Genomic DNA, 25,193 nt, shown 5'->3' with positions numbered 1-25,193 from the left:
TGTTGACATGACATTAGACCTGCCAAGGTCTTTATTAAAATTAAAAGTCATGTCATTATGATCAAAGTTGATGTTAAAATGTAAAGAAGGAAGCTGAAGACATCCATTTTGTACACTAAAGACACTTAAGACAACTCACACACTAGTTTTACTTGTTTTAATTTTTACTGTTCATAATAAAAAACTTTAACCTTTTGGTCAAATTCCGCACTCTTTTTTTTTCAGAAATGAAGAAACTTATTGATCCTGATAATGGATGGTACAACAAGAAGTAACATTTTTAATCATTAACAAATTCTTTTAAAGAAATTTGAATTCATTCAAAAAGCTTTAAATACTATCTTCCCATTTCATGTAAAACTTGAAATTCTGGTAAAACTGATTCTGTGAAATTCATTTAATTTAAATCAAACAAAACATGTGTAAAACATAACTGAATGAATTAATTGTACATTGCCTACGAACTCAGAATACATAAAATGTTTCATAAAAACATGAATTTTGAAAGTAATGCACATGTACAGTGTATATTCTGTCTCAGTGATGAAAATAAAGTGTATGCATTTAAGCATCAGTCTGCAAAATTATAACCATGATTAGGACTAAATAGTTCAATGGAAAAGTCATGTGTTTAATGAAATGTGGTTGTATGAACAGAATTGTGGATCAAGTGTAAATACAGTTTTAAATATTACTTTCCTTAATACGTGATATTTGACAAAATAAATGTTGCAGTTATTAGTTAGTTATAAATCACAATGATATGACACAAACTGGAAAACTTCAAACACTAGATTTAATAAATAGGATATATACTTTGAACAGATACATGTATAATTTTCATATACCAGATGCAATTTGTCTATTAATTTTGTCCATTAACTGTCCATCTAGTTTCTTTTGTCTCACTCGAACCAATGAATATGTCACAGCAAATATTGTAAATGACACAGCTTGGAAAATCCAGAAATTCCTTTCATCCATATAAGGTGTAATTTCACAACTGAAAAAAAGAGATAAACTATTTAAAAGTCGTTAATTAGATCATGTCAAATGATTAATTTTCTTGTGTACATGATGGGATGATATATTTTAACAATAATTAGAATCTTTGGCAAAAATAAAACAAATCAATAGATCATCTCTGCTGTATATCAATTACAACATGTACATGAACGTATGTAGATATATAAAACTATATATTGTTAAATTTCCTAAAACAGCATTATTTCTTTTGATAGCCAATGTAATCTTAATTTAAATACATGTATCTCTTCATTAAATATTAAAGGGATAAGTATTTGTTTGTGTACATTTAACTTTCTTTTATTATAATGCTGATAGAATATGTTAAAGTTAGTCTATGGTTTCACTATATTATGAGTTCAAGTATCAACTTTGATATCAAGAACTCTGTGATATTTCTCTAATATCTTGAACTCTGTGACATCTCTGATATTTTGAATTTTTTAATATCTCTCTGATATACTGAACTCTCTAATATTTCTCTGACATCTTGAACTCTCTAATATTTCCCTGATACATGTACAATGTATCTGGAACTCTCTGTTATCTCTGACATCTTGAACTCTCTGATATCTCTCTGACATCTTGAACTCTCTGATATCTCTCTGACATCTTGAACTCTCTGATCTCCCTATCTTGAACTATCTGATATCTTAACCTTCTGATATTTCTCTCAGACTGATATATTCAACTCCCTGATATCTCTCTAATATTTTGAACTCTCAAGTATCTAGTGTTTTTCAATCCTGCTAAGTTGGTCAGTTTGAGTTACTGGGTTTGACTGTAGCTGTACAGAACAACTTTATAGAAAGGGTATGGGCAACAAAAAGTGTCAGCCGAAAAAAACTTCCAAATCTTTTGAACAACTTTCTAGATTCATTAACGTTTTCCCTTACAATTTTAGTTTAAGGTGCATGACTTTTCTGATGGAATTTGTCATTAAAATACCTAGAGAAAAACTTTTATATGACCATTGTATTATCAATGAATTCAATGACTTTTGCAACATGATGTACATATTCATATGAAGCAGAATTTATTCAGAAACTTATACATGAGAAGAGGAAAACACTTGCTGTGGCATTCAACTCGACATTTAGATATACATGTATTGACAACATATTGTCAGTTAACAATAGTTACTTCCATTCATATGTCAATTCGATATATCCCAGTGAACTTCAAATAAAAGATTCCACAAAGTCTGACATATCTGTTTCATATCTAGATATTTTACTAGAAAAAGACCTTAATGGTAACATAACAGCAAAACTTTATAATAAACATGATGATTCCAACTTTTCCATCATTAACTTCCCTTATTTATGTAACAATATACCCTTATCACCTGCATATGATGTTTCACAGTTGATTCAATATGCAAGAGCATGCTCTACATACAAACAATTTCTAAAACAAGACAAGCTGTTGACAAACAAGTTGATGAAACAAGGATATCAACATTTTCGTTTGAAGTCAGGACTTTGTCACGAATACAATCTATCATTAAGTTGAATGCTGACTGACATTTTGCATACTAATTGTTAGGCCATATTTTTACATACTGAATTGTCTACGGATTCTTCCATGGCACCTGATCCCACCTCTGATGCATCTAGAGGTCCGTGTTTGCTCTGCTCCCAATTTGTTTTGTTTCAATGGACTTTTAAGCTTGATTACTGTTCATTATCTCCATATTTCATGGTAAAATTTGTTGAAAAAATATTCTCCATAAAATATTTTTCTACAGCAGTGAAATAACCTGAACACAAAAAAGACTTACTTCTGAAAAAATGTATCTTTATCATCACACAATATCTTTTGTTTAAATCCTGTCTCTTGGCACTCTGGTTGTAATTTCCTCTACAATGGCAAATAAAATGAAATAATTAAAAAGTACAATAACTGTATTAATGAGTAGTTGTTTCTTCTACATATTATAACAAAGAACCTTTGTTTTTCTCCTCATTCAGAAAAAAAAACATAAAACGAGCAACTTACAATCAAACCTCATTATCTTAAAATAGATGGAACCAAGAAAAAACTTCGAGATATCAAGGATAAAATACTTAAAAAATAAGTGGTTGGGACTTCCAATTCACTTTGACATATCCATAGTATTCCAGATATCAATGTTCGAGATACCGAAGTTCAACTGTATTAAGTTTGTTGTGATGTATGCAAATTTTCCTCATATCCACCCAGGTTGATTGTGAACTTTAAATATCTATGTTCACTACAGGTGGGGAAAGTACCAATTCAACTAAAACTTCAATGACATGCATTTCCTGTAATTCATCATTTTATAATTTCCTAATATACATGTGACATAATGATACACAACGTTTCAGTATAAAATATTCCCTGTTGTGCTTTCCAGAACCTCTCCTCAATTTTTTTCTTTGAAATCCTAAAAAAAAAGGGCACTGAGACTCTTCCAAACAACCTATGACAATCAAATTACAGAAAAAAAAATTTAGATATTTACCAGTTCATCTTTACTGCATCTTTCACATTCGCTTAGAGCCTTTGCTTTCTTTGAAGGACATGATTTGTTCAGCTTTACTAAAAAAAAAAAGTTCTTTTTCTTATTGTCATGACACACAATGGTGACATAAGTAATATCTGGGTGAAATTGAACCTCCAATGTGTTTCCATAAAAATTATGGACTGCACACCAATTTTTAAGTTCTTCTTCCAGTGACCTTGAACTTGCAAAAATGGCTTTGGGTCAAGATCAGGACACACTCTACAGTCATAAGCAACTTTTGTGTCAAGTATCTGATGTCAAGTCTGATGTTTCTACAATAGATGGTAATGGACTAGATAAGAATAAAGCACTTTTTTGCCAGTGACTTTGAACTTGCCAAAATGACCTAGGCCAAGGTCATGTCAAACCCTCATATCATAGGCAATTGTTTTTCAAAAAGTATGAACTTTCAATGTTTCTCTAATGCAATTTATGATCAAGACAGGAATTATACACGTACATTTAACTCAAAGTGACCTTGAACTTGACTAAATGACCTTAGGTCATGGTAATAACACTTTCAGGTCAAATGCAATCTTTGTATGAGCTTCCAATGATTCCCCATTAGAAGGTTAAAGACTGGATAAGGATAAAAGATTTTTCCTGTCAGTGACCTTGACCTGTTGGAATGACCCTGATCAAGGTCATGCCACACTTTCAGGTCATAAGCAATCAAATTTTTTAAGTATGAGCTCCCAATGTTTTTCCATTGCAAAGTTATGGCCCAGACCAGATTTCACACAGAGCGAGACAGACATACAAGGTGATTCCTATATATGGTTAGCCCGAAAACTTTGTTTGCAGAGGGTTTTTAAAATACTTGCAAGTTATAGTTTCAGCTGCTTCTGATATACTGTTGCTGTTTTTAAAATCTTAAATCAAAACATGAGAGGTAGTGATAAAAGGCCATTTGAGAAAGACGAAGAAAATATCTAGACAAGTCAAAAGGCTGAGGGGATACTTCACTATTCTGTGATTATGGGGATGACTTACCAATATTAGATGGAAACTTAACTTCTTTTATTCTGTGTTGTGTTGGCCATGCACTTTCAACAACCAATATTATTACAGAAATACTGCAAACAGAAAATACAGACTCAATTAAGAGCAAATGTAAACCCATAATACATGTACATCTGGTATTAATTTATTTGAATCACATTTTTTAACAAAAGTGTGCTGAATAATAAGATAGTTATCTTGTGTAAATAATATTAATGTATATTTCTTACCAGGCCATCTTTAAACAAATGTTTGCTTGCCCTCTCTTGACTAGGGATAAACAAATTGGGTAGGTAGGTGGGGGGGGGGGATTATTTTGAAAAGCTTACAAATATGAAGTTAATATAGTTAATAATGGGATGTGAAAATTTCAGAATAAATAAAAAAAGATATTGTTTCCTAGAGGTTAAACAAAGTTTTGAGTTGGGCAGTTTTTAGATAGGTTTTAGCAAACAAACAATTTTTTAAAGATGGCCCCATATTAATAATAAAAAATGTGAGATTGAAGGTGTCATTGTCAAATAAAAAGTTTCTGATGAAACTGAAGCTCTTCTAGATGCTTTTCATTTGTCCTTGTCTGACATATATAATTTTATAAAGACCATTACCTGACATAAAAGAAACTTTACAAATTATATGAACTTCTGAGAAACAGGTCACTGTCATTAATACTATACCATTTTTCCCATTCAATTTTCAATCTTAACATTGATTTTTATGTATATGTCATCTGTTGCAATGCCATCTTTGGGTAAAATTTTAATAAATAACTCCTTCTGGTCACCTTCATAATACAGTTGAGCCTCATTAATCTGGATGCTTGTCCAGATGTTTCACTTATACGAATGACTTGCTTGGGTCAAGCAAGTCATTCATATAAGTGAAACACCTGGACTACTGAAATGTACTTTTTATAGAGAGCTCAATAGACTAACATGTAAGACCAGAGAAAATTTGAATTAAAATCTGTATATTCATCAAGCAAATTTTTCTGTGAAACCTTCCAAGAATTCCTTCGCTACCAAGATTCCATGCGATCATGGTGAATAAACAGTCCCATAGATATGTTCTAAGATTTAGTTCTTGCAGGGAGCTTAAATGAAACAAAAAATAATCGCATCTACCAGTGTTTTCCCTTTATTTCAAAGTAAAAGGTTTAAAGTCCAATTCTAACAGACTGGGGGTCAAAGGGGCTGCCTAGGCCCCCTTGTGGGCTGAGGGTGAAGCCCTTGTGGGGGCCCAAGGGGGCAAAGCCCCCTGGCAGAAATTGATTTTATGTGATTTTTGAACCCTTTGGAGAGCTCTCAGGCCAGATACAATTGAAAAATTTAGGCATCTTCCAACAGATTAAAAATCTTATAAATTTGTCTTACATATTAAAGTAATTTCTCAATATCTTTTTTTTTTATTGTGAGAATTGTAATTGCATCTATATCCCTGTCAAAATATGTTAAATTGCTATAGATAATATGAATTTGCACATCCAGCTACAGGGAATCTACTATTGCCAGGAAAAATATAACAGAATGCCGAATAAAAATTCCCGATAATAATAGAAAAAGAGAAAACACAAATTCAGCTTGTTTTTAAAAATAAACATGCATATCACGTTAATAGAAAAGATCGTCCAAGTCGGAGTGAAATTCTGAAATTTTAGTCATAATGTCACAAACTGTTAGTATAAATGTTTATCAAAACTATCGCTTCACTGTTCATTCACTAACCTGACAATTTTTTGGACCTCTTTCCCATAAAAACTTCTTTGACTTTCAATTGTCTTTTTTTCCGCCATAATGCCTCTTATTATTTGGGATACAGTCGATTTAATCAATTCGTGCTACGTTGAGTCGTGTAAGGTTTATTAGCAACGAGACGTTTGCCTCAATTTTTTTTTAACTTTAAAATTTCTAACTGGCATTTCTATTAATTGAAGCAGTCAATTTGGCCAATGGCCGTTTCTTAGGGAAAACACAGATCTACTCTACACTGCCTTTCACTACAAGATTGCTAATTAAAAGGCCTATTTAGCCTCAGTTACGGAAATGCAACTTACATATGACATCAAGTGATGTCAAAGTCTAGACTGTCTAGTTTGAAGAGGCAGATCAAAGTTTAAATTGTAAGCTATGTAAAAGTTTTTTAATGGTATAACTTGTCACAACTGCACTTGCTCCAATGGTGGCACTGAAAACATATTAAGGTCAAGATCTAGTAAATGAAAGGAGCCTATAGATTTCTCAAATTTGAAAAATAAATTCCTTTAATGATGCTTGATCAAATAAGATGGTGGGGCATATTTTGTAGGAAGGCAAGACAAAAAATCATATCTTAAACTGTCTTTTTCAATGAAAAATCAGTCATGAATAGATAGTTTTCATATGACATATTTTCCCTTGGCCGCCATCTTGGTGGTCAACCTGGTAATTTTTCCTCTTTGTCTTACCAAATCTAAGAGGGTGTAGCGGAAATATTTGGGGAAAAATCTTTATAGAATAAAAATTATGAAATAAAGCATTTCCTTTGTTCGATAAGGGAACAACTCCCATATAGATAGTTTTCAGTAGGCCCAAATTAGCAAGAGTTATTTCCCGTTGGCCGCCATATTGGAGGTCAACATGCTCATATTCCTTCATTATTCAAACAACTTAAACTTTTTATACTGGCCATTGTGGGGTCATAAGAAGCATTGTTTTTCTGAAAAAATACACATTTGCTAAAGCTTCCTTTAGGAAGTGTATCCAGAGCTGTAAAGTACGGGAAAAAGAAAGTTAAAACTGATTATGGCGTCATAATGGATCTAGCACCAAAATGACAGTCTTGAATAATTTACTAGATCTTGACCTTAATTTTTAGATATAAATGTAAATTCTGTTCTCAACAAATATCACCCAGAAGGTGAGGTATTATTGGCGTCCTGATAACAAGGCTCTACTGTATTTGAATAACTGTTGATTGTCCGTCTTCACCACCGCATCTTGGAAGATCAAATTCATTTTCACCAGCAATTAGGCTCTGAGTCCAATCATATCTAAAGTTTTGCGCTAAATAAGTTACAATGTCCAATTGTCTTTCTCCTTTTATCGATAAACAAGAAACTATAGACATTTGGTGTAAAACTCTTTATAAATATGGTTGACCAGTTGAAGTTAGCAACAGTGGAATATATGATGGCTTGTTGCTCAGATTGTGTAAAAACTTTCTGAGTCCTAGCAGGGACCATATATTTTAACTATTTGTGTACATACTTTTTATTCTGTTCTGTTGTATGTCCCTTGTCCTAGTGACTATAGTCTTTAGGATTGATACAAGTAAGTTAGTAACCATTACAATACAGTATTCAGATCCTCAATAAAATGTCATTTAAGGCTTCACATGTTCGAACATCCTTACCTAAAGAGTAGGAAAATGGCAAAGGCCATTTTCTTTTTCGTACAAAACTCAAGCATCCTTGTTTGCCATCATAATTCTGGGTTGAAAATACTCTTGCAACTGAAATGAAAATAAACGGATAAAAACGTATTTCGGGAAATTAGGAATCAGTATAATCAACACAAGCGCTAATAAATATAGTTAAATAAATAACTGAAAATTCTTCTATACTTATGAAAAATTACTTTCTGGAACTTGGTTATACATACCAATATTTATGTCTGCCGATCGATATTAATGTTGCTACGTTTTATCCGGCTTTCTTAAATTTATACGTACATGATATTCCATTAAAGAGCTCTGCTGATCTGGATTACAACTAAGCGGAGAAGGTCACACACTCGAAGAAAATGATCCGCTCTTCGTGTAAAAAAGTCGGCATTTCCGTCCTAAATGCAGTCAGCAAACAAATTCAATCTGGATGTCCCGCTGGTATGGTGCCTAATTTACATAAATTCCTGTATTTTTTTACCATTATATGATATTTATTAGAATTCCATACGAAGAATACGAACTGGGTTCCTTCACCGGCAGAACCTGTGTTTAATTTACCATGTTGTTTGATTTTTTTTAAGCTCTACTTGTCAGAGACAAGAATACAAGGTGTCTGTCGTCTGTCTGTTTGTAAACAGAGTTTTCAAAATGCAACTCCTCCTACAGTTTTGGTCCAAGACTGAAGTATACTTGTTACACAAGTAGACTTCACTAAAGATACATAATTCTTTGTATCAGTTTTTGATTTCAATGAACGGCATTACTTTGGTTACTGAAAATAGAAATTTCTATGAAAAACATTCAAATTGCTACTCCTCGTACAGTCCTACAATTTTAGAACTTGGTACAACAGTTGCCTACACTAAGATACATAGTTATATATATGGTTTGTTTGGGTTTTGTTTTTGATGAATGGTGTTGCCATGGTTACTAAAATAGAAATTTCTATGAAATTCTTTCAAAACGCTACTCCTCCCACAGTACAATTTGAAAATAACTTGGTACACAAGTCTACTGTCGTACCAATTTATATTGATATATATAATCATATCAAAGATAGATCTCACCAATCAGAATGCCAAAATGTAGAAGTGTAGGAATTTTAAAAAACTATTTTGTGAATCAGGTACACCCCATCCCACCTCCACCCCACCCCATTAATCTGAGATGGCAAGTGTTGTCCATTTACTCCCTTGCTACACTGTGTTTTCTATACTTGTAACTGTTTATATTTCAGCTGCTGTAGCAGGATTGAGAGCATATTCTGAAGCTGGTCCTAAACCCCATACATCACTCTACCCAGTAGTCAGCGAGGGAACTTGGCTGCAGAAGAACAACTACTCCCAGTTTGATGGGTGGGAGTTGAGACAACTAATCAATTACATTGCTGTAGGTTTTACAATAATTTATGAATTCTTGTCAATCAAGGGCTTTATTTTAATTTATTTATGATTTTTTTTAAATTTTGGTACAATTAATCTAATTATCTTTGAGTAAGCCATTATGGCTCTTATATTTTTATCAATAAGTAAATAGAAAGAGAATTGGAAGTAAACGCTAATCATGTGATTTCATTTTTCCAACTGTAAGTAAGGTCTTCAACAAATTTGTGATTTGACATAAACTTACTGTATAAGAAAATGTGTGATGAATTTATTGAATAATCTATCTCTGACAGGCTGATGATGGAGTACCAGAGCCAGAAATTTGTATCGAGATCCTAAAGGGCTGCAGGAACCAGAATGACTACGCCCTGGCCACCCGCTTTTTGGAAGTCGCAAGGGTAGGAATTTAAACTTGCCTATTGGATTTCTGCAATGTATATATTTGCTTATATTTGTAAAATATTTAATAACAGTTTGTCTTATCTGCACATGAACATCAGTATATACATATTTTAGATTTAGGTAAGATTGTACCCTGAATTTCATGTATTAAAAAAAATGATAATAATAAATATTTTTTAAAGCCATTTAAAAAGTAATGCAATATATGTAATTTAAAGCACTATATTTTAATAGAAGTTTGCAAAAATTTGAAATGAACTTTTTTAAACAGAAAATTAAGATTTAAAAAAATTGATTTCAGTTGAAGGGAGGAAATTCAATGAATGTTACCTGGCCATACCTTATGCAGGAAATTGGACCAACATTACAGGAACTAGGAATCAGCACTCTTAAAGAAATGGGATATGAAGAACCAGAATTATGGCTAGAGAAAGTAGATGATATGTAAAAACTAAATTGGTAGGTTCATTTATTACGTATATTTTTTAAAGCAATGATGAAGTTTTTTTTCCAAAATGGTTTGTTTATGCTTTTTTGTGTGAAGAGATGCATAAACTCTGTTAATATCAATAAGAGATTTTCTGATTAATTCTCAAATGTTCACTTTCAGGTGCTATTTGTGTAAATTGTATAAATCAGCTATATCAACATGATTGAATTCATAATTGTGTGATTAGGATATTAGTAAGAGCTATATTTAGAAATGAAATTTGATGTTAGGAAAAAAACTTGATAAAGTAATGAATCTGAGAGTAGAGTACATATAATTGTATAGAAAAAAAAACATTTATTATAGTTTTATGAATATGAAGGAACATGCAGATTCTAGTTTTATGAATGACAGAACTTGCAGATTATAGTTTAATGAATGACAGAACATGCAGATTATAGTTTTATGAATATGAAGGAACATGCAGATTATAGTTTTATGAATGACAGAACATGCAGATTATAGTTTTATGAATGACAGGACATGTAGATTATAGTTTTATGAATGACAGGACATGCAGATTATAGTTTTATGAATGGCAGAACATGTAGATTGTAGTTTTATGAATGACAGGACATGCAGATTATAGTTTTATGAATGACAGGACATGTAGATTATAGTTTTATGAATGACAGGACATGCAGATTATAGTTTTATGAATGACAGAACATGCAGATTATAGTTTTATGAATGGCAGAACATGTAGATTGTAGTTTTATGAATGACAGGACATAGATAATAGTTTTATGAATGGCAGAACATGCAGATATAGTTTTATGCATGACAGAACATGCAGATTATGGTTTTATGATTGACAGGACATGTAGATTATAGTTTTATGAATGACAGAACATGTAGATTATAGTTTTATGAATGACAGAACATGTAGATTATAGTTTATGAATGACAGAACATGCAGATTATAGTTATATAATGACAGAACATGCAGATTATAGTTTTATTATGATGGAACATGCTGATTACAGTCAAAGTTCTTCTTTTCAGGAGTGACTATTAAAGTGTGGTATAATATGGAGTCTGATTTAGGAAGAAAAGAGACATTATTTTAACTTTACAAAGGACATGTGTTGTTAAAAATGTTTACTTGAATAAACAACTTGAATTACCTCTTCAAAATTGTTTTATGTATATCCATTTATGTCCAGTGACATTTCTATATACATGTATTAATATTTTACCATTTCCAGATTAACTCTGTTAACTGGCATTGGCTTACCCTTGAACCATCAAATTGTTATGATAATTCAGATAAATAAGATCCTTTTCATTTTAAAAGCTTCTTGTAGATTTTTTTTTTTTTTGATAACTGATAAAAGTTGAAAGGATAACACTGTGATATGAGTTAAAATTGGTTGTTTTATGTTTAAAAATTATTTGATCAAGGACTTTATCAAGAATTACATTGTTATAGATTTCAAAATTTTACATGAGTATATACAGGAAAAATCTTTAAAAATCTTCTTCTCAAGAACATCAAAGCCATGATCTGTGTAGATTCAAATTTGTTCCGATCTTGACCCCTGGTGGTTGGATGGGTCCACTATGGGCAATTAAGTTTTACATGGTATAACTAGGGAAAATCTTTAAAAATTTTCTCAAGAATAGCAAAGCCATGATGAGTCATATTGATATGGAAGTGTCAGCAGATAGTGTAGATTCAAATTTGTTCAAATCATGACCATACACTGTACATGTTAACTCTACCGCTTTTTTACTCCATCTCCCGCCTACCGCTTTTACTAGTAAATCTATCGCTTTTATTGTTTTACAATTTTGGGTTCCCTTGGGTAGCCATTTTTGAAGCCACTTGTCATAAAATCTTGTTAGATATTGCATAATTTGACCTGGGAGCATACAAATGCTTCTTTTGGACCGATGTTATCATAGATTTCAAGGACATGTTTGACAACGACAAGTGCACAAATATCCATAATTACATTGGTTGCTATAAATTAGTCAACATCCCTGCCAAGAGAATTCTATGACATGACACCCTGGAGTAGGGTGGGGCAATAATGGATGAGCAAGATTGACTTGGATAAATAAGAAAGAATCTTTAAAAATATTCTTCTCAAAAATAGGAAAGCCATGATTAATCATATTAATGTGGAAGTATCCTCAGATAGTTCAGAATCATAATTGTTCAAATCATGACCTCTGGGTGGAGGGTGGGGGCTACAATGAGGTCAAAGAATACATAGGAGAAATATTTAAAAGATCTGATGATGAAGAACAGCAAAGCCATGATCAGTTATATTTATGTCTAAGCATCCACAAGTAGTGAAGATTCAAGTTTGCTCAAATCATGACCCTTGGGAGTAGGGTGGGGCCACTATGGGCAATCAAGTTTTGCATGGAAATAGATCAGAAAAAATTGTGAAAAATCTTTTTCTCAAGAACAGCATAGCCAAGATCAGTCATATTTATATGAAAGCATCCACAGGTAGTGTATATTCCAAGTTTGTTCAAATCATGACCCCAGGGGTAAGGTGGCACCACAATAGGAGATCAAAGTTTAACATGGGAAAACAAAAAAATCTATTTCCCATGAACAGCAAAAACATCAATCATAGTTCAAGTGTTCAAATCATGACCCCTGGCGATAAGGTGGGGCTACAAAGGGTGATCAAATTTTACATGGGAATCTATAAAAAAAACAATCTGTTAATGAAGGACAAGAAGGGCCAGAGTTACTCAGGTGAGTGTTGTGGCCCTTGGGCCTCTTGTTACTTCACAACAGTTTCAGAAACACCACCCATGTTTAAATGTAAATCAAATTTGAAGCTTTTTTTTAGCATTATTAATAATGAGCCCAACTGTAATTGATATCCAAGGATCACGTCCTACCATACTGTCTCCATTCCTTTTTTTCTGCTCTGTCTCTCCATGTCTCCTTTATAATGGAGAGCAGAAAAAAGGAATGGAGACAGTTGGATGTGATCCTTGGATATCCAATTTGGTCCATTATCAATAAGTTATAACACTTCATATTTGATTTACATTTTATGCTTCATATTTGATTTGCACTTAAAGCAGGTAATGGATATAGGTGTTTATAAAACTGTTGTGAAATTAGAATAAATCAAAGTGTAGAGAAAAATCGGTTTCTTCCGTTTGTGCAAAAATTACAGCTGGAATTTGGAACTGATTGAAATTTACTAAGACTTGCACAGTAAAACAACCAAAAACCTGAATTGATGTTCTTGAAATATTCTATAAAAATGTAGCATAGGAGAAATCTAAAATATTGAAAAACAAAAATAATTCTATATGCATTAGATAATGAAACGTGGGGAAAAAAAGATAAGTGCATATTATGCTGGACTCAAACTTCATATGGAAAAAAAAATTAGTTTACAGAGAATCAAGTGTCATAACTACCACGCCATGTAAGACAATGATTCTAATATATATGGATTTAGCCACAATTAAAATCATATATGTGAGTTGTTTTCCCCCTAAAAAATACTTATGGAGAAACATGCCTCCTTGAAAGAAACCTTGAAAGAGGTAGTTTTCTCCCTTTCTCTCTTAGTAACAAAATCCGATATTACTTTGGTCACAGCTAATTAAATTGCCATTGTGTCAAAGAAGAGGATTAAGTGAATCTAGAAAATACAAGGATATATATGTATAGGCAATGTCTATTTGGAGTTCAGAATTGAATTTGATTTTTATTTGATTGGAATCCTCATGTTTGATGATATGTCCAGGCTTTAATGGAGAAACATTACTTTACCCAAATGTTACTTATGACTTTGAACCAAATATCCTTTGAACAAGACAATTCACAGATGAAAGTTGTAAAAAAAATTTTAAGTGCCATACTTAGTAATGCAGTGATTGTGTAGTAGTTAATAATTGTATATGGGTACCTATATGTATACATTAGGGTGTCATGTCAGTTACTGTAATAATCCAAGATCATTTGCCACCTTAAGGTCAAATTTTAGTCCTGGTCAGAACAAGATGGTTCATAACTTAGTTTATTAGATTTTGCAAAGGCTCATACTTTTCAAAAAAGTGTAACCTAAAGGAGTCATGCCTGACCATGAACCAAGATCATATAGACAAGGAAACAGGAATCAAAAGTGTAAAAATTTTGTCTGGGACATAGTTTCTGATGTAGAAGTTGCAGAATTTTACATTTGACAAATAGAGTCTCTCTTTCTATCTGTGTAATAAATATTTGGTTTTGTAAAACCAATCAAATAACAATATTCACTATGTACTGTCTATCGAGGGATTCTGTCTATTATGATAAGCGTATTCAAACAACCTGGGTATATAAGATAGAAAGGTAAAACTTAATTGTTTAGCATTTCAGATTCAGAATTTGAAATATATAAAACTTGAGAAGGAGCAATATCAACTAAAATTCAAACCTCTCCATCTCTCTAATTGTATAAAATTATTTATTTTTGTAAAAACCAATCAAATAAAAATATTCACTATGTATTATCTACCAATAGATTCTGTCTGGCGGTCAGACGGGTTCTATCGCCAGTGGCCAAATAGCTCGGTTGGTAGAGCACCTGACTTTTGAGCCTTTTCTATTACATGTTCATTATAATACCTGTATGTATTTGCAAGCCAGGAATCAACCAGCATTTTCAAGTTTCAAAACCCATTTGCAGAGTCAGCATAAAGCATATACTTCCATGAATTCAGCATCATATACTAGTACCCAATAAATTGATTGCAAGAATTCTTGTACTACTTGAAGAGAATTTACAGTTACGAAGATTGCAACACATTGCAGCGCAATATAATACAGAATGGAAGTGTGCATTGCAATTCATAATGCTAATGCAATTTTGCAACAATTAAAATTCTTAGATTAAACATTATAGAGAATAACATCGTCCTGTACAGGTAAAAAGCTATCAGTTAACAATGAAAAGGGAGACGGGTTAGAAGAGAAAATAAAACACTTAAAATAATTAATGCTCATAGTTTCATTTATGTACTTTATCTATTTGAGTAATCTTAAATACATTGTAATTATTCATCTCAGAATTTTAATTGTCGCAAAATTGCATCTCAAGCTTTTGGCCGTTATCTGCAAGGAAATGACAAAATAGTTGGTTTTCATGTAATAAGATTTTTAGTGGACGTTCATGCAAGTAAAAAACAAACCTACATTCTAATGATTCAATTCATAGCGGTTTTTCATTGATGAGAACAAATGAAACAATGAGCATTAATTATTTTGCTTGTCGTCAGTTTATTTCAAAACATTCTGAGTATAAGATTGCGAGGTAGTTTAACTTAATTGTTTAGTATTTCAGATTCAGAAGTATAGAAAACTTGAAAAAGGAGCAATATCAACTAAAATTCTCTATCCTCTCTCTCTCTCTCTCTCTCTCTGTGAGTATCAAATATTTAGTTTTGAAAAACCAATAAATTGATCGCAAGAATTCTTGTACTACTTGAAGAGAATTTACAGGTAAGAAAATTGCAACACATTGCATTGCAATACAATACAATGCAAGATGGAAATGTGCATTGCAATTGATAACTTTCTGTCAAACAAACACAAATATTCTACCTGTAACAGTAAAGGATTTAGTACCCCAACACCACCGTTTGTACATATCTATTTTATATAAATATTGTTTGCATTTGGGCATAATTTTTTAAAATTTGCATTAAGTCACTTCTTATAAAGTTAGACAACTCAAATTATGTCCCTTTGAAATGCGAACATACCACGTTGGTGGCAATCGGGGTCATATTTATGCAAATATTTGGTCACCTTTAATCAGCACCAAACCTATGCACTATATAAGTATATGGGTGGGAAAAATAATTTAATGATAGAGTGAGGTTCTATCATCATATACTAAACGTTAGACACATTTTTTTTTTGATTATTTATAAAGGTTTCAAATGAAATCTTATTCTATCAAAATTCACCATTTTGGTATTATGCGCAATATGCAAAGATTTTGAACAATTAAAATTCTTAGATTAATCAATGTACGAAACAGAATTCTTTAGCGTCCCAATAAAGGTAACCAGCTATCAGTTAACAATATGAAAAGGGAGACGGATTAGAAGAGTGAGTTTATCTCATCAATGAATACCGGTATGTATTGAATCGTTAGAATGTAGGTTTGTTTTTTACTTGCATGGATGTCCACTGAAAATCTTATCATATAAAACCAACTATTTTGTCATTTCCATGTAAGTCAAGGCCAAAAGTTTGAGATACAATTTTGCAACAATTAAAATTCTGAGATGAGTAATTACAATGTATTTAAGATTACTCAAATAGATAAAGTACATAAATGAAACAATGAGCATTAATCATATTGCTTGTTGCCAGTTTATCAATACATTCTGAATATAAGACTGCGAGGTAATTTAACTTAATTCATCAGTATCTAAGATTCAGAAGTATATAAAACTTGAAAAAGGAGCAATATCAACTAAAATTCACCCCTCTCTCTATTAAATATTAATTCTTGAAAAACTGATCAATCAAAAAAAAAATTCTATGTATTATCTATCGCACTATGGTAGGTGTATTCAAATAACCTTGGTTTACAGTTAGATGACGCACTTCTGGTAATTATTGACAAAATTGACTCATTTGCAAGCCAGGAATCAACCAGCATTTTCAAAACCCATTTGCAGAGTCAGCATAATACATACATACATGTACACTCCCTTGAATTAAGCATCATATAACGAATAAAACGATCGAAAGAACTCTTACACTACTGAAAGAGAATTTACAGTTAAGAACGTTGTCCAACACATTGCATTGCAATACATTACAAAATACGATGGAAGAGTGCATTGCAGTTGGTAGCTTTCTGTCAAAGAAGCACAAATTATTTACCTGTAACGGTAAAGGACTTGTTACCCCACAACCATTTTTTGTACATGGCAATTTTATACCATTGTTTCTGCACTTGGGCATAATGTTTAAAAATTTGCATAAAGTCACTTCTTGTAAAGTTAGACAACTCAAATTATGTCCCTTTGAAGTGCGTACTTACAACGTTGGTGGTAATCTGGGGCGCGTTTCACAAAACTATCTTAAGATTTGTCCTAAGACAGATCTTAAGACAATCTTAAGATCTGACTTACGACAATCATAACATCTGTCACAGCTGTTTCACAAAACTATCTTAAGTAGTAGAAATCTTAAGACAAGTCTTAAGATATATCTCATGCTACAATTTTATAGGAAATTGTATAAAAAATTAAAATAAAAATATTCTTGCTCGATGTTAAGTTTTCTTCCAATCAAATCACTGATATGTTATTTTTTTTCTTAATTTTGTTTTTAAAAAAGTGTATCTTAAATATTGTAAAGGAGTTAAACGCTCGAAAATAAAATTTCAATGTACCAAATACATGTACAATGTTCAAATTTTTGGTGGGGCGGGGGATGTAGGAGCAGAGTCAATAATGCTAATTGTGCCATGATTATGTATGAATTAATTCGAATGAGAAAATTGTGTGACAAAAAGTATTTGTGTTTGTTGATAAAATAAAAGTTAATTATGTTTAATTTGAATTGTTAAATATTTCATATGAATTTACTTTAAATTTGATCCACCACCCCATTTGCGCTTGTATACACGAAATGAATGGTATTCTAATGCATTCATCTGTGTCCACAAAACGGGTACGAAGTCCGTGCGCTCAGAAAAAATTCTAGTAAGAAAATGTCTCTGAAAAGATGCCCAAATTTTAGCTCTGCTGAGATAACTGTGTTAACAGATGAAGTGGAGAAAGGAAAAGACATTCTATTTTCCAGGCAAAATTCAACAGTTTCCAATTCTTTGAAGAAGGAAACATGGAACAAAATAGCCACCAAGGTAAATGCTGTAAATACTACAGATCACATCAGGTCCGGAGAAGAAATGAAAAAGAAGTGGACCTGCTTGAGCAGCGAAAGCAGAAAGAAGTTGGCACTAAACAGGAGGGAGCAAAAAAAGAGAGGGGGAGGATCCTTGCCATCAGGGGCCGCCTTAAGACCAATAGATGAGAAAATAGAAGGTATCATCGGGGAAACCTCAATTTCGGGAATTGAGGGGGGCATTGACGTTTTAGAGACAGAGTCGGCCAGGGAAACGTCACCAAGCAAGAGCACAGATGCTGTAAATGGTAGGTTTAAGGGTGATACTCATTAGACTTCCCGGTGAAAGGGGGGTGTTCCTAAAACTACTTGGTCTATTTCACCAATCCTGTAAATAGTGAATAATAAATAGCACTGAAGTGAGATGTCTTACAAAGGTACGAGAGGATACATAGTGTTTGATTTTTTTTTCTACAGAGGTGGGTATGCTCTACACTATAAGGAAAGTCGTATGCAACTTTGAGTGATAATTTTTTGTCTGATATTTTGTAGTTTTATTAATTCTTCATACAATTATTTAGCATGAAGAGAAAACAAATATGTCATTTATTCACCATTTTATAATACTCCATGTAAATTTTGAAATTGAGATAAAATAACAAAATTAATGTTTTAATATATTTTACGAAAAAAAAAGTTTCGCGATTTTGTTTACATGAACTTCGTATTTCTGATTGTATAATATAAATTTTGTTTACAGAAAAAAGACTTCCCGATGTACATGTAGAGCCAGCAAAGAAACGCTCAAAGATTCTTGTAATGATGACATAACATTGAGACTAGTTGCAACAGAGGAAGAGAGGCTGGTTGTTGAGAAAAAAAGATTAGAAATGGAGGAAAAACGACTGAAAGTTGAAGAACTACAAATACAACGTGAACAACATGCTCTTCACCTGTGTCAGCTGGGAATCGTTCGTGACGCTACAGTAACAGTCAACACCCCCTCTGAAAATAAATAAGAAATCTCTAGAAATGTGTTCAATTTACTGCATGTTATTTATTTTTGTGCTCATTACAATCACAACAATCTTGATACAGAACAAATTCACAATCGCTAAAGGTGATGTTCAAAAATTGTTCCATCAAAATTTGGTGTTAAAAATTATTTGATAGAGGGTATAATTAATAACAATTATTGTATGTAAGCAGCTGCTGCATAATAGAATTTTAATTTTGAAAGTTGTGGGTCAAGGGACCAACCTTGTAGATGGATTTTACTTTTGTTCTCGATAACTTGAACACTTTATTATTTTACTATGAGCATTGGAAAATTGGACATCAAACGCTTTTTATAAAAGTTACCAATATTTTATAAAAACCAAATCACCTTCTATCACTCCTCCCCATTTCACAAACAGTTGGATAATATACAGATAAACAAAATATTTCTAATAAATATTAATGTGTATTTGGTTCCGAATCCATGCTTACTAAATACATAAAATGAAAACGGCACCATATTTCATGAATGCACAATTTTTTTTGGTGGTGCGACCTTAAAATCTAGAGAGAATCAATCTTTGGCGGATCTCGGCTCCGTCATTATTGGGTCCTTGATAGACGTAGTTATCTGGTGGACTAAGTTGATATGCCCCAGGATTTTGTGCTTGTGGCACCGGAACATTGTGATCAGTGCACAAGTTGTGCAGAACAACACAGGCAGTCACAATTCTACATGCTCTTGTTGGATGAAACAGAAGCGTTCCACCAGAATGATCAATGCAGCGAAAGCGCATTTTAAGCACTCCGAAGCTTCTTTCAATAGGGTTTCTCGTCTTAGCATGCGCATCGTTGTAAGCTAATTCACGGGGATTGCTTGGGTTAAGGACTGGTGTCATCAGATAATTTTTCAGAGGGTATGCACTGTCCCCAAGCAACCAACCTCTTCTAATATATCCATTTTCAAAAAGATCACTAAGTGTTGAATTTGTCCACACAAAAGCATCGTGTGATGAACCAGGCCACTTGGCAACTATGTTAGTAAATTGTGTCCTGGAATCACAAACTGCCATTACATTTATAGAATGAAAATTTTTTCTGTTAACAAACAGATGCTCGTCATTTTTCGGGGCTCTAATTGGAATATGAGTTCCATCTATCGCTCCAATGACGTTAGGAAAATTTGCAATGCGAGAAAAGCCAAGTATGGTGTTATTTATACTTCTATCGTCCTGTGGAAATTTTATATAATGTGAACTCAAAGTTACTAGAGCTGATGATACAGCATTTACTACTCTTGAAACACTAGCTTTGCTTATGCCATGAAGATCACCAGTGACAGTTTGAAAGTTCCCACTGGCATAAAACCTGAGTGCCACCATGATTTGCAGTGGTGGAGGAAGAGCATGAGACCTCCTAGTATCACGCGCTAGATGAGCATTAAGCTCTACAAATAAACTCAAAATTAACGCACTTTGAAAAGATATATTTCTTTCCAAAGTGCGTTAATAACGACCATATTAACGCACTTTGAAAAAATAAATGTGCACGAATGGTCAATACTCTTGCAAATTTTAGGTATGATAAATAATTATCTAAATCCGTTTGGATACATATGTAATTTTTCGGTGATGACGTCGCTTCAGGATCTGAGATATAGACGTTTTAATGATTTTTAGGAATTGTCTTGCTCCCAAAGGTTCTCGTAAATGTTATAAAAGGGAAATGGGTCTTTTGGAAATAATGGAGGATTGTTTCATGATTGTTTAATAGCACAATTTCGTTTTCTTTCTTTATTTTATACCGTCTGTAATAAGTTTGGTAGATGTAGGGTCGATAAGTGACTTAAAGCATCGCATTTTTCCTAGGGAAAAGGAAGCAATTATAATTTTTCCACTAAAAAAATATAATGGGGTTTATTTTTTTTTTTTTCAGGAAAGCTTATCTCAATTTTTTCATCTATTTTGCGTTAACTCAAATTTATTGAGAGAAAGTATATCAATGTCATACCAGTTATGTTTTTTAGGTAGAAAAAAAAATAAAGAGTTGGGCTGAGGAACCTTCTACCTGTCTTCTCCTAGTTCTCGATGAGGGTAGATCAAATGCGGATTCAGCGTCGGCGCCCCCCCCCCCCTCCTTCCACGTTTGAACTTATTTTTTCATGAAGTCCCTTCTTACTAAAGTTGGATATTTCAAATTATGTCCCTTTGAAATGCGTACATACAACGTTGGTGGCAATCGGGATCATATTTATGCAAATATTTTGTCACCTTTTATCAGCACCAAACCTGTATACTATATAAGTCTTAAGCGTCCTCAAACAATTAAAATATAATTAATTAAAAGATAGAGCTGGATCATATTTACGAAGACAGTAATTTTGGAATAACAGGCTCAGAATGGTATTGTACATGGTTATAATAATTTTTAGTGCATTTGGTTCTCGTAATTTTTAACTATGCACAGCTTTATCTGGATCCCTTCATAGCTGACCCTGAACCGAGCATTTTGAAGTATTGAGATTTTTTTTTTATTATGGCGTAAGCAGATAACAAAGATTGCATAACAAGTCATGCTGATTTACAATGTAATATCATTCTGTGTATACTTGAAGATCAAATCTAAAATGCCAGTACCTTTTTAAAGTATCACTGAACGATAACGCATAAAAAATTAAATGTTAACCTTTTTAAAACATTTATGTGTACTGGTGTTTTAAACCTGTGCTGTCATGTATGAACCATTTACTTAAAAAAAATGTTGTCTTGTCTTTTTTAGGTAGTGCACGATGGTTTCATATTTCGGATACTTAAAAAAAACGAGTTCTTTTGGCTTCATAAATGGTTATCAGTGGGACAATGAGGTGCATTCATGTTAGGTATCCCCTGGAATTCATCTTTACATAAGAAATTTTTAAATAAAAAAGGGTAATAAATTACGAAAGCCTATTAGGATCAATCTATGGAGAAAAAAATTTAAAAGGCGTTATAACGCCTTTTCAAAAGGCGTTATTACGCCTTTCTAAAAGGCGTTATTACGCCTTTCTAAAAGGCGTTATAACGCCTTTCTAAAAGGCGTTATTACGCCTTTCTAAAAGGCGTTATAACGCCTTTTCAAAAGGCGTTATTACCTCTTTCTTAAAGGCGTTATTACGCCTTTTGAAGAGCCATTATTATGCCTTTGACAGGCCCGTGTTTATGAAAAGGGGGGGGGAACAACCTCCCAAAAAATTGACAAGCAAACAAAAAACAAGAAACACCCCCCCCCCCCAATACTAAACTGCCTAAAACTCGACGGGGATCTTTTTATAACTTTACGGTAAAACTTTTTTTAAAATGCAATTATTTTCCAGAGTTTGATCATACTGCAACAAAATGTTCAGGGACCAAAGCCAATAAATGAATTTTTATATTTAAACTATAGCAAGACTCTTCTCCTAAAAAAAAAAAAGTGGTGGGAGACCCCCACCCCCATTTGCACTCGTACTAACGGCCTGTTTGAAAAGGTTTTATATCCCAAAATGAAAATGCGTTATTCTATATTAATAAATACTTGAAAGATTGAATCAAAGCTATCTTTATTTATGCAATATTTAAAAGTATTTTCTATATTCCTGTACATCTCGCAGACAACTGTTTGCATGCGTATTAAGAGAAGTCAACACTCTTCTTGTAGAAATCCAGGATACAAGCAGATGCAGCTTGGGGCTTTGCTTGCCATGTATTGAAAATTCATGTCAATTTTGAAAACATTTTTCTCTCCTCTTGGAAAAAAGCAAGCAAACTATTTGCATGGGTAAAATGAGCAGCAATTAGCCTTCAACCAAATTTGTGAAATCCATGACCCTTGGTATAGGTGCCTGGCATCAGAGAAGGACTAAGTTGGTTTAACATTGAAAATGTATTACACATTTAAAAAAATTTTCCCTGGAAATCTAATAACAATATCTTTAAATTATTTTTGAAGAAATAAGCCCTATATTTAATTGTAAAATTCATGTCCCGAGGGTAAGATTTCAGCCCCCGGAGTGGGCTAAGTTAGTCAGTATTGAAAATAAAAGGCGTAATTACGCCTTTTTGAAAGGCGTAATAACATTTTTTTGAAAGGCGTAATAACGCCTTTTGAAAAAGGCGTAATAACGCCTTTTGAAAAGGCGTAATAACGCCTTTTAGAAAGGCGTAATAACGCCTTTTGAAAAAGGCGTAATAACGCCTTTTAGAAAGGCGTAATAACGCCTTTTTGAAAGGCGTAATAACACCTTTTAGAAAGGCGTAATAACGCCTTTTGAAAAGGCGTTAAAAACGCCTTTTTTCGCGTTATTACGCCTTTTTTCGCGTTATTACGCCTTTTTGAAAGGCGTTATAACGCCTATTAAATTTTTTTTCTCTATAGATTGATCCTAATAGGCTTTCGTAATAAATAACTCGACACAACTTTTAAAAACACATTGTTATTAAATAAATGCATGCATAAGTACTTATCTAGCATTGTTTCTTATGTTCTCCTTTTCATTTGCGGGGGGGGGGGGGTGTCCCTCGATGATCCACTATTTGCAGCAAAATAAAATTGCAAAAATTGATCTTATTGGATAAGTGAGAACAAAATTTACAATACGAAAAATAGGTTTATAATATGATTATTTTTTAATAATCACCGGGCTAATTTCCGGAAACTAAAGGGGGAAACCTCGCTAAAAAAGAGGGGGAAGCTCGCTATATAGTTAGTCTTTCCTCCCAGGAAAAACGGCTGCATAGTGAGACTTCCTGGGAGAACTCTCACTACAAAGCCAATCTTCCGGAGGTTGGGGGGGGGGTCATTATACATACTTGTCAGATTTGCGGAGGAAAAGGCGTCTCTCTATATAACACCGGTAGACTTTAACATGTATTTTTTATTACACAATTTCCTCCTCAAATGAAAAAGGAAGAGTCAGGGACTACTTTTACTCAAGAATATCAGTGGCAGAGGTGTAAACTTGAGTAGCGCGCCCTCTGGTGAGAGATTGAATACACGATAACGATTTTTAAAAAAATTTTAAAAACACAATAATAAGGACAAGTCCTGTAGTTTGAGGGAAATATTTAACTCTCCTCAATTGACCTTGATTCTAGGTAATATCATACCTTCTGATTATAAGAAAATTACAAATGCCAAGAATTTTACATTCCCGATTCATTTTACCTTGACCTTGTTCAAATGACCTTCATTCAAGGTAATAACGCACCTACTAGGCACACATATAAGCTACCATCTGATGAAATAGGTTCTACATGCATTGTTGCTGTTTACTCACATATTAATTACATGTATATAATATAAGCAACGTTAACGTTACGAAGAAAGGGATAAAAGAAAAAAGAGCCAGACATAAAGACAAACAATCCACCTTTTATTTTAATCTGGGGGCGAAAAAGAAATAGGTAACCAAGTTATATTTCATATATATTCGTGATGACAATTTATATCTGCACTTTTTGTTCATGTCCTCTACAAACACGAAGGTCAAAGAATGCCAGTGTTGGTATTAAGTTCGGGATTTGGTATCGCATTTCCTTGTGTGTATGGTATATTCAAAGCACCCTATCTTCGATATAATTACATGTATATTAAGGAAGACACAGGTAGTTTTCAATAATCTTTATATAACCGTGTAATTCAGTACTTTGACAAAGAAATATTTTTTTTCGGAATATAATTGTGCATGATACACTATATAATAGATGTACATCATAATTCAATGAAATTTATTTCGATTTAATAAATTAAAAAAAAAGGTTATGTATAAAAGTTTATATTATGCGTACAATGTAATAAAAAGAGACAGTGGCTTGTTACGCTTGCATTGATTATAAAAGAGAGATCTAAGGGTCACGATTATAACAAGTTTCAAGTATCTATATTTGCATTGGATGTATACCAGATGCCGAACATAATGAAAGCTCTAAGTAATAAAATGTCTGTAAGCTTTTTATTAAGACTATAAATGCTGGACCATTTGCAAGGCAAATTTAGAGAATTTGAAGTTTCTACAATGTTTAGTTGTCCAGAAAGACTTGGGCAAGTTAGAACTTACTTGAAGACATTTTTCAATGATAG

The 25,193-nt window shown here is 32.8% G+C and overlaps 4 protein-coding genes across 4 annotated transcripts; 2 read left to right on the top strand and 2 right to left on the bottom strand.

Moving 5' to 3' along the window:
• Nucleotides 1-774: 774 nt before the first annotated feature.
• LOC133183109 (protein JTB-like) lies at nt 775-8,047 on the bottom strand. The gene is made up of 5 exons (XM_061318066.1): nt 7,949-8,047; nt 4,550-4,632; nt 3,515-3,591; nt 2,810-2,889; nt 775-1,003 (listed from the first exon to the last, which is right to left on the bottom strand). Exons 1-5 carry the CDS (start codon nt 8,002-8,004, stop codon nt 841-843), a joined length of 459 nt encoding a protein of 152 aa, XP_061174050.1. The 5' UTR covers nt 8,005-8,047; the 3' UTR covers nt 775-840.
• A 222-nt stretch (nt 8,048-8,269) lies between these two features.
• LOC133183108 (cytochrome c oxidase subunit 5A, mitochondrial-like) lies at nt 8,270-11,395 on the top strand. Its single transcript, XM_061318065.1, has 5 exons — nt 8,270-8,419; nt 9,219-9,370; nt 9,660-9,764; nt 10,070-10,227; nt 11,264-11,395. The coding sequence occupies exons 1-4, from the start codon at nt 8,338-8,340 to the stop codon at nt 10,214-10,216; spliced, it is 486 nt and encodes a 161-aa protein (XP_061174049.1). The 5' UTR covers nt 8,270-8,337; the 3' UTR covers nt 10,217-10,227; nt 11,264-11,395.
• Nucleotides 11,396-17,964: 6,569 nt separating this feature from the next.
• Nucleotides 17,965-19,117, top strand: LOC133182886 (myb-related transcription factor, partner of profilin-like). Its single transcript, XM_061317734.1, has 2 exons — nt 17,965-18,406; nt 18,942-19,117. The coding sequence occupies exons 1-2, from the start codon at nt 17,965-17,967 to the stop codon at nt 19,115-19,117; spliced, it is 618 nt and encodes a 205-aa protein (XP_061173718.1).
• Nucleotides 19,118-19,654: 537 nt separating this feature from the next.
• On the bottom strand, nt 19,655-20,170 carry LOC133182884 (putative nuclease HARBI1). Its single transcript, XM_061317733.1, has one exon. The coding sequence runs from the start codon at nt 20,168-20,170 to the stop codon at nt 19,655-19,657; it is 516 nt and encodes a 171-aa protein (XP_061173717.1).
• Nucleotides 20,171-25,193: the final 5,023 nt, after the last annotated feature.

The sequence above is a fragment of the Saccostrea echinata genome, unplaced genomic scaffold (genome assembly GCF_033153115.1).
Source record: "Saccostrea echinata isolate AGI-Se365-2 ecotype Australia unplaced genomic scaffold, CSIRO_AGI_Sech_v1 ptg000009l, whole genome shotgun sequence".
In the NCBI taxonomy this organism is placed as follows: Eukaryota; Metazoa; Mollusca; class Bivalvia; order Ostreida; family Ostreidae; genus Saccostrea; species Saccostrea echinata.
Note: the sequence above shows the minus strand (reverse complement) of the source record. Positions and strands in the feature narration are given on the sequence as shown.